At 40.7% G+C, this 9448-nt stretch overlaps 1 protein-coding gene across 2 annotated transcripts in view; it reads left to right on the top strand.

The window, feature by feature from the left end:
* The window catches only part of MSH3 (mutS homolog 3), a 209971-nt gene extending 200977 nt beyond the window's left edge, over positions 1–8994 (top strand). For both annotated transcript variants that reach the window (XM_066381757.1, XM_066381758.1), the window contains 2 exons: positions 5426–5591; positions 8011–8994. In XM_066381757.1, the coding sequence (XP_066237854.1) occupies positions 5426–5591; positions 8011–8119 (275 nt within the window). In that variant the 3' untranslated portion in view covers positions 8120–8994. The remainder of the gene's footprint in view (positions 1–5425; positions 5592–8010) is intronic.
* Positions 8995–9448: the final 454 nt, after the last annotated feature.

Below are 9448 nucleotides of genomic sequence, written 5' to 3' on the forward strand. Positions count from 1 at the left end.
TAATTGCCTTGTTTTTATTTTTTCATTTCATTGTCTTATTTGCGTGTGTGGTTAAATCTCCTGATATCTTCTGATAGCTCTACAAAACGCCTCTCTAGACATTTTTCTACATGATTTAATCTACTGGTTCCACTTTTGTCCATTGAGAGCATTCCTTCTGGAGTCCTTTGTTCTCCTGCTCATCTAATCTGATCGCTCCCTAGGCATGCCCAGCTTTTGTCCTGGGACCTGCCTTTACCATCATCGGTAGAAATTTTCTTGCCTTTGCTACTTTGCATTTGATTGCAAGTAACAGAACTCTTGAATTTACACTTGCTCAAACAATAAGGATGTATATAATCTCCCACTACAGAAACCTGCAAGGGAGAGTAGGCTTTAGCTCCAGGCTCTGATTTCCTGCCCTGCTAGCTTCATCATCAGGCTAGTGGCAAGAAGCCTTCAGCCCTTTCTGGCGTTACAACCAGACTTGATGTTGTCCAAAGGAAGAGAAGGGATCAGCATTTCTCATGACTCTGTCTTAGGAGCAATGGAACTCTTCTCAGATGCTCACTAGATCTCATCATTGTCCCATTTCATTTTTAGAGTTGAATCACAAGCTCAATTTTAAACCAGTTTTTAGAAATGGGAATGGCAGGGGTGACTTTGAACTACCTAGATTATAATCAGGATCAACTTTTGGAGCTGAGTGTGAGAACACAGTTCCCTGAGTTACATGGTCAGGATGTTGACGCCTTTATGAATCAGGGTTTTCTTATGGGTGGAATAGATAGATGCTAATCATATCCACTAAAGGAGGTAAAATTTTGTAGACTTTGCCTGAATGACCATGTCTCCATTATATCTTCATACTTAATTTATAATTTCACAAGGGCTAGACTTTTTGGTTGAAAATCATTTCCACTTAAATATTTGAAGCATTGTTTCATTGCCTGCTCACTTTCAATATTATTCCTGGCTATCTCTATGCTCCATCCATTACTGCTGACCTAACTCCTTTTCTGTTAAATTAGAGGCAATTACATAGCTCATTTGTACAATGCTCCAGATGCGCTCTTTGGTGGCTTCCAAGATGCTATATTTGTCTGTGTCCCATGATATGGTACATAAAGCAGTGGACCTAAAAGAAACCAGTGTTTTAGGCTATTCCAGTCAATAAAATCTTGGACAAGTCACCTAACCTTACCCACCTCTAAATCTTAATGGCTTGATCCTGAAAGTGACTTCAGAATCTATTTGGTCAGGACATGTATATTTTAAAACTGCCTGTATAAGTTTGGCTTTAAACCAGATTTTTCTGTTTCCCTGTAACAAATGGCAACATGAATTATGATATTCGCTGACTCTAAGCAGTGTCAGACAAGCTTTTCAATAGTATCCATTTAGGAAATGGTCATAACTTACCAAGAATTATTATTATTTTTTTACCCCCTCAAAGTGAGAAGCAGGGAGACAGAGAGACAGACTCTTGCATGCATCCAACTGGGATCCACCTGGCACGCCCACCAGGGGGCGATGCTCTGCTGTAATTGGAGCCATTCTAGTGCCTGAGGCAGAGGCCATGGAGCCATCCTCGGCACCCAGGCTAACATTGCTCCAGTGGAGCCTTGGCTGCGGGAGGGGAAGAGAGAGAGAGAGAGCGAGGAAGGAGAGGGGGAGAGGTGGAAAAGCAGATGGGCGCTTCTCCTGTGTGCCCTGGCCAGGAATCAAACCCAGAACTTCCACACGCCGGGCTGATGCTCTACCACTGAGCCAACTAGCCAGGGCCTATCAACAATTTTTATTGTGAGGTTGTTAAGAAATAAGTCATTTTTACCATCTTCTGTTCCACCTGCTTCTCTCAGTCTCTGTATTTCCATTACACACATACTCTTCCTCCCCCATTAAAGAGGAGTGAGGGATGAGGGCAAACGACAGCCTTCAGGTCGAATATAACTATATAAAGAGTCCCCCCAGTTGATTACGGAATAGTGGTCACTTTAGTTACTTTGATGGTGTGGAAACTACCATAATTAGCACTGAGGTATGTTAATAAGTTATTCAGAACACTATAATATTTTCTATAATTTAGCTCTATTTCATAGGTATAGTAAATGTAAAAAGCATTTTATAACTATGTATTATATATGCTGTATATTATATAGAAAGCAAAATAACATCAAATAAATATTTAAGTAAAGGGATTCTGTGGCATATAGGCTTTCAGGAAAGGATGATGGACAGACAGATGGATGGATGGATTATAATGGACAGTTGGACAGAAAGATGAATGAATCCTTTTTTAAAAAGACCAGCATGCACCTAGATGATAGAGGTGATACCAGAGATAGGGAGATCAGTTAAAACTAACCCATTTGAAGTGATAAAGAAAACATTTGTCTTGATGAGGAGAGTTTGCTTTTTTGACTCCCTGCAGCTGCCCCTCCGCCTTTGGCTGTGAGCATTGCAGACAGCGCGAGCCCGGCTGGCGGGTACAGGTGTCGCCTTGCTGCCTTTCCTTGTCTGTTCGCACCCACTTCCTCACCTGTTCTTTGTGTTCCTTTAGTTTTATTTGGACTCATAATGTAAGGTTTAGTCTCTGATTCCCTGAGAGTGTCAGCATTGTTTTCTCCTCCCACTTCTAGCACCCCCTTTGGAAAGGTATAATTTGCCTGTTGTGAATTCCTAGAGGAGGTTTAGGAAAATTCCATTATCCTGTTTCTCTGTTGTGCTCCCTTTTTTGATGTTTTAATTTTTAGCCAATAAAAGAGTAATGCATACACATTTATCAAATGAAGTAATCTATGAGAAAAGTCTCTCAGTAAACTTATAATCAGTATGCTAGGTTATCAAACATTATTAAAAGTCTTGTTCATTGTGGGCCCTGGCCGGTTGGCTCAGCGGTAGAGCGTCGGCCTAGCGTGTGGAGGACCCGGGTTTGATTCCCGGCCAGGGCACACAGGAGAAGCGCCCATTTGCTTCTCCACCCCTCCGCTGCACTTTCCTCTCTGTCTCTCTCTTCTCCTCCCACAGCCAAGGCTCCATTGGAGCAAAAATGGCCCAGGCGCTGGGGATGGCTCTGTGGCCTCTGCCTCAGGTGCTAGAGTGGCTCTGGTCGCAACATGGCGACGCCCAGGATGGGCAGATTATCGCCCCCTGGTGGGCAGAGCGTCGCCCCATGTTGGGCGTGCCGGGTGGATCCCGGTGAGGCGCATGCGGGAGTCTGTCTGACTGTCTCTCCCTGTTTCCAGCTTCAGAAAAATGAAAAAAAAAAAAAAAAGTCTTGTTCATTGTGGACATTTTTGCAACATGATGCAACTGTATTGAATTTTCTAATAAAAGCTGCATAATCCTGAAGTGCTTTTGATTTATCAAGGATTAAACTGTGTGCAATATTGGGTTCATATTATATTTCATTATATCCCAATTCTTTAAAAGTTTTTAATTTATATGGATGCATATCTGTGTGTTGGGCAAATAAGTTTGTGTAATTTGTGTTGTTTGGTTTTGTTCACTGTTATTAGAAATGGTGCTTCCCACGTGGGGCAGCTGATTGCCTTTATGCTTGGGAAGGGGCTTGGTTATGCTAATATGTGCTGGGGGAGGGGTTGTCCCAGGGAAAAGTTTTAAAAGGAGGAGCTAGGAGGCCATTTTTAGGAGAAGGGAGGAGACCACGTTGTTGAGAGGCGATAGAGGCCAGGTGGTTGCAGGGGAGGAGGCAGCCAAAATGGAGGTGTGCAGAGGGACTGAGACTGTTGGGCCTTTGATTCTAGGGAAAGAACCCAGAGAAAGTCAGTGGCTTTGGGAGCACTGAATGGAAAGGGAAGTGTTTTCCCACTGTGTGTATTTTCTTGCCCATCAGTTGCGAGCTAGAATAAAGGATGGCCCACCAGGTTCTTGGCTCCATTGTTTCATTACCGTCTGTCCAAATTAAAAGGGAACCTGCACAGGCCAGGCAGCCGTGATGGTGGCTGTGGCTACTGGCTTTACGCTGTGGTAGCCTGTTCCCCAGAAAGCGAATCCGAGACTTGCACGTGCAGGTTTGTTGAGGAGTGCAGGTGTGGTCAATGCCGAAGGGCGGGACTGGGTGGGGTGGGCTCTGAAGAGCTCTGAGGCTCAGTTGGCCTTCAGAGTTAACTCAACTTGGGGTCAGACCTTATACCCTTTATTAGTTATCTATTGTAGCATAACAAATTACCCCAAAACAGAGCAGCTTAAAAGTGCAAACACATAATTTCTGTGGGTCAGGACTCCATGGATAGCTGAGCTGAACACCTCTCCTGCACCGTCTCCCACAAGGCTCCAGGCAAGGTATTGATCAGGGCAGGAGTCATTTCATGGCTTGACTGGTGAGATCCATGTCCCAGCCCACTCCCGTGGCTGTTGGCCGGCCTCTGAGCCCTCACTGACTGTTGGCCGGAGATATCGATTTCTTCCCATAGAGCAGCCCACAGCGTGTCGTCTGCCTTCCCTCAGAGCAAGCAAGCAAGAGTGCCCAACACAGAGGCTACTGTCTTTCGTAATCTAATTTCAGAAGTGACGTCCCATCATTTTTTCCATATTCCTTTCATGGGAAGCAGGTCACTGGGTGTGGCCTGCACTCAAGGAGAGGGAATGACTCAGGCATGAACACTAGGAGGCAGGGATCTGTGATGGTCATCTTAGAGGCTGCCTACCAACGTGCATAGCAACCAGTCCCTGGATACAGGCTGCTTAGGGCAATCAACTGTGACCTTGGTGAAGCAGCTCTCTTCAGCTAAGCCGTCCCTGAGGAGGGCATCTAGGGAGGACTGCGGGCTGACAACCTTCCTGACCGCGGGGCAGTGCCTGTCCCTCAGAAGCAGGGTCTGGGCTGGTTCTGGACAGCAGCCACTTCCATACATCTTACTCTTGCTTACTGGGATATTTAATAAGCCAGAATTTCTCAATCGTGTTGAAACTGCAGTGTATAATATTTCCTTCTCTGTTTTTGTTTTGTTTCTGGTGCTTTTAGAGACAGCTTTTCTATACGTTACTAGACAGACTGCATACCTACAAGACTGTTTGAGCACATTCTTTCGCTGGAGTAACACTTCTTTTAAAGGAGAACTTATAGAGCAGCATGCATAAGATCACTCTCTTTTTGATATAGATATTCACTTCAAATTGTATAGTGAGCAGTATAAAACTTAGTATATCTTAGCTTGCAGTGGATTATTTTTTAAAACCATTTTAAGTGAGCTGAAAGAGCTTGAATGCAAAAGCATTTTCAGAACGGTCTTTATCCTTTTCTGGAGATAGATGTGAAATTGATCGAAACAGCTAACAAAGTGATAACGTTTCTTTTTCAGATTGTAAATTTTAATGAAGTTATAAGAATTTATATATCTTCTTTAATCCTCTAATTTCTTTAAAATTGCAGGTCTGTCTTGTTTTTCATTTCCTTTTCTGTTTTTGTTTCATTTTGTAGGTGAAGAAGCTCCTGATTTTGTCACTTTTCTTTATCAAATAACCAGAGGAATTGTTGCAAGGAGTTATGGGCTGAATGTAGCCAAACTAGCAGATATTCCTGGAGAAATTTTAAAGAAAGCAGCTAGCAAGTCAAAAGAGCTGGAAGGATTAGTAAATATGAAAAGGTCAGAATGATTGTTTTGCATTTTATTTATTTATAATGAAACCTTCCAAGTTGTCCATGAAGGAGGATTGTCCTGTGAATGAACGAATATCACATCTACCTTTAAGCACTTCTACAGATACTCTGAAACACTAAGTTACAATTAAATGAAAACAACTCTCCCAAAGCTCATGTGATTTAGCCTGCTTCTCTAGGCCGATCTTTCTCTATTAAGTTGCTAAATTGGTTTTTCTGTCATTTTTTTCTAAAGAATTAAGTTAACTTCTTAATGTATGCCAACACATTAGTTGCTTAAAACATTCATTTATACAAAAAAAATTAAAACTCAATGTATAAAACCTTTGAGGTACCTCTTTTTTCATATATTACATTTAAATATGCAGTGGTTGCATTTAGGAATTAAGAATTCTGTCAGGACATGAATGGAAATGATAGTATTATGTAAGTACGTAACTGTAGTCAGTGTCTGCATGTCACTTTGTGGGTTTGTTTTTGACAAATTTTTCATTCCAAACTTGATTTTTCTCAGTCCCCTATAATACCTGTATGAATGCATTCTACCTCTTACCCTTGATATCAAGCCTGTATGTAGTCAGCATATAAACCCGAGACATACTTTGGAAGGATGTTACTAGGAAAATAATCACATTAATAAATAAATTACAGCCTTTTGTTTTTCAAATTATCAAACAACATAAGCTCCTTACATGCCTCCTGCCCCACTCCTGCTCTGCCTGGGGACTCGAACTGGCCTGGAATAGGACGCTACTGCCTTGGTCGATAACAATGACCATGAATGGACGGACTGTAGGTCAAACTGGAAATCTTGGCTGGCCACCGTACTATAATAATACTTTTTCAATCTGGAAATCATGACCAAATTTAAATATTGATACCTAGTATTAGTTAAAGAAACAATTGAAACTTGTACCCTGAAGTACAGTTGTACAACCAACTTCTCTCTCTCCTCTTCCTGCCTCTGTGGTTCTGCCTTGCTCTGCGCACCTTACCATGGTAAGCGCCGTGGACCAGGTGCAGGGGGCCGGGGCCCTGCACGTGGTAACCGCCGTGGACCAGGTGCAGGGGGCCGGGGCCCTGCACGTGGTAACCGCCATGGACCAGGTCCAAGGGGCTGGGGTCCTGCACATGACATGTTGCTTTCTCTGCTGACATTCTCTTCTGAATCATTTCTGCATTGCCAAGCAGAAGCAAATTGTAACCAATGGTTGACTATTTCCAATTATGTATTACAAAATTGATTTGTATAACATTTTCCATAGAGAAAAGTAATCATCTGTGAGTTTAAAAATAAGCTTGGCCCTAGCTCTATGCAAAGTCCAAAGACTACTTTAATTCCTCTTGTTTCCTATGATTTTTCTTTTTCCCCTAAAAAAAAAACTAGAATAAAAGTTTACTACAAAAGATATATTGCAAGGTATCAATGAAATAGGAGTTTATACTTGTTACTATATATCCCTTAAAGCAGGAGCGATAATATTTACTGATAAATTTATAAAACATTTAACTCTTCCAACTACTATTTGACATTCTGAAATCTAGAAAGTTATCTTGACAAGACAGAATTGTATGAAGAGGCAGCGTTGGAATGCCATCTGATGATTTATCAGGACACTATATTTAATTATTTTACTTTTTCACTAAAAGTGCTTATCTCATGAATTCTGTTGGCCAGATCAAAGAAACAAAACCAAATCTTGTGCATTGGTGTGGGTTTGTTGTAAGAGCTAATATTTATTGAATGCTTACTATGCACAGAAACAAGTCACAACAGTGCTTTGCAGCAGCCTAGACACTATCCAAGTTATTGTTCTTATTGCTTTACGTATATGAACTCATTTAATCCTTATGGCAACCTTGTGAGATATGTATACTGTTGTAATCAGTAACCTTGTGAGAGATGTACTGTTGGGGAAAATGAGGCCAAGCAGGGCAGGGTACTGACCAAGAAACCAGAGTCACACATGTAGTTAGGGGTGAAGCAGTAACTGGAACTCGGATACCCTGGCTTCATACCTTAAACATATAACTAGGTTGTTTTTTGCAGAAGAAAAGCAGGTTTGTGTTATGTTGATATTTTACTCTTTCATTAGCTAGCTTTATTTTATTAAATCACTTTTACTTTTCATCCTATGAGTATCCACAGCCTTGGCTGAGTTAGAAAAGGGAGGAAGCTGGGCTCTCCCTTCCTGGAGGCAGTAGGGATAGTGACGGACAGCCTTGGTCTCTATCGCAGTGACACTGAAAACGCCTTTCACTAGAAGGCTCGCTGAGACAGCTTCCTAATCACAGAGCCCTGTTGGGTATTCTGATGTTATAGACTTTTCATAGCTTTCAATGAAATATATTGTTCCCCAACAATTTCATTTATAAAATAAGTACTACTTTTATTTTCTCCCCAGGAAAAGGCTAAAGTGTTTTACAAAATTATGGAAGATAAATGATGCACAAGACCTGCAAAAGTGGACAGACAAGTTCAATATGGAAGAAATTATGGACTTCTCTTCCTGATTGACATGAAGACTATGTTTTGAACAAAAACTAGAGAATTAAAAACACCCGCTGCACAAAACAGCACTCCAGTAACAGCCCATCCTTGTGTGAGCATGAAACATGCTCATGGACTATTCCTAGTGGAGACAGAGCTTTGTGTAGACAGTCTGTTTCAGGTTCCTGTCTTCCTGATTGAGAATATAAATACTTCTGAATACTAAGACATGTGTTATGTAATTAGAAAATCTGAGGGATGGTAAGCTTCAACTAAAATCAAAACCTAAATAAAGCCTAAAGTGGTAGGATATAATAGTTCATGAGTTTTTAGAGAGTGATATAAAAATTTAACTTATACTTTTGTTTCAGTTTGGATAATTTGCAGCTGGGTGAAATGTCTGGCAAGAATTTACATTTAATTTGAACTAAAATAATTTTATAATGCCATCAGTTTGTTCATTGAGCGTAAGGATTTTTTATAAGAAAGACTCATCAAGCTTTTAGAAACTAGAACACTGAAGGAATAAGATCATATGAAATTTGAAAAATTAAATATTGTTAGTTTTAAGAGATTGTTGGATGAAATTGTCATTCAAGTAATAAACATTTAATGAATACTTGCTGTAAATTATAATTTTTTGTTGAATTTGGGGTTTTCAACTTTCTGGCAATTGTTACTTTTAAGGTTTAATTATAAAATCAGGATCGCAGCGCCTACAAAACACACAGAGTGACGATTGTTCGTTTTGGACTTTTCTGTTGACCAGCAGAGCAATGTATGACATCTGCTGTGAACTCCCAGCTTTGCTGAGTGATAACAGCACCCGCCCTATGTGTTCAGCATGATACCTGCTCGCCTGTGTCCCTGAGGTTTTTAAAGCACGTACAGTCTGGCCTCTCACATCTATGTACTTTGTGTTTCTAAATGTATGATCTTTCACAAAGGCTTTTCATCCTGTTTCCCATGCATTTATTATTCCTGCTCAGTTAAATGTCTTTCACACATTTGTTGGGCGTATTTTGATTCCTTTTTTAGATTATTTCCGACATTGGCCCTAGCGGTGGCCCCTGGACACGAGAGTTGACAGGGCTACCCACGTTGATGAAGAGCAGTTGGTTGCTACACTTTTCAGTCACTCACACTTTGAGCCCCCTGATTTCCCACCATTTTGGAGTTAGAATGTGAGAATTTGATTGATTCTAGCATTCCTTCAGAAATATTAACTTGTAGTGAAAATCTCAAAATGTTTCAAAATAGAATTAGTTGGAATTTATCTTTAAATTTTAAAAAAGGACAATATTTACTAAATAATGTTTCTGTACTCTATATGACTGTAAAAATTTTATATT

Source organism: Saccopteryx leptura, chromosome 4 (genome assembly GCF_036850995.1).
Source record: "Saccopteryx leptura isolate mSacLep1 chromosome 4, mSacLep1_pri_phased_curated, whole genome shotgun sequence".
Taxonomy (NCBI): Eukaryota; Metazoa; Chordata; class Mammalia; order Chiroptera; family Emballonuridae; genus Saccopteryx; species Saccopteryx leptura.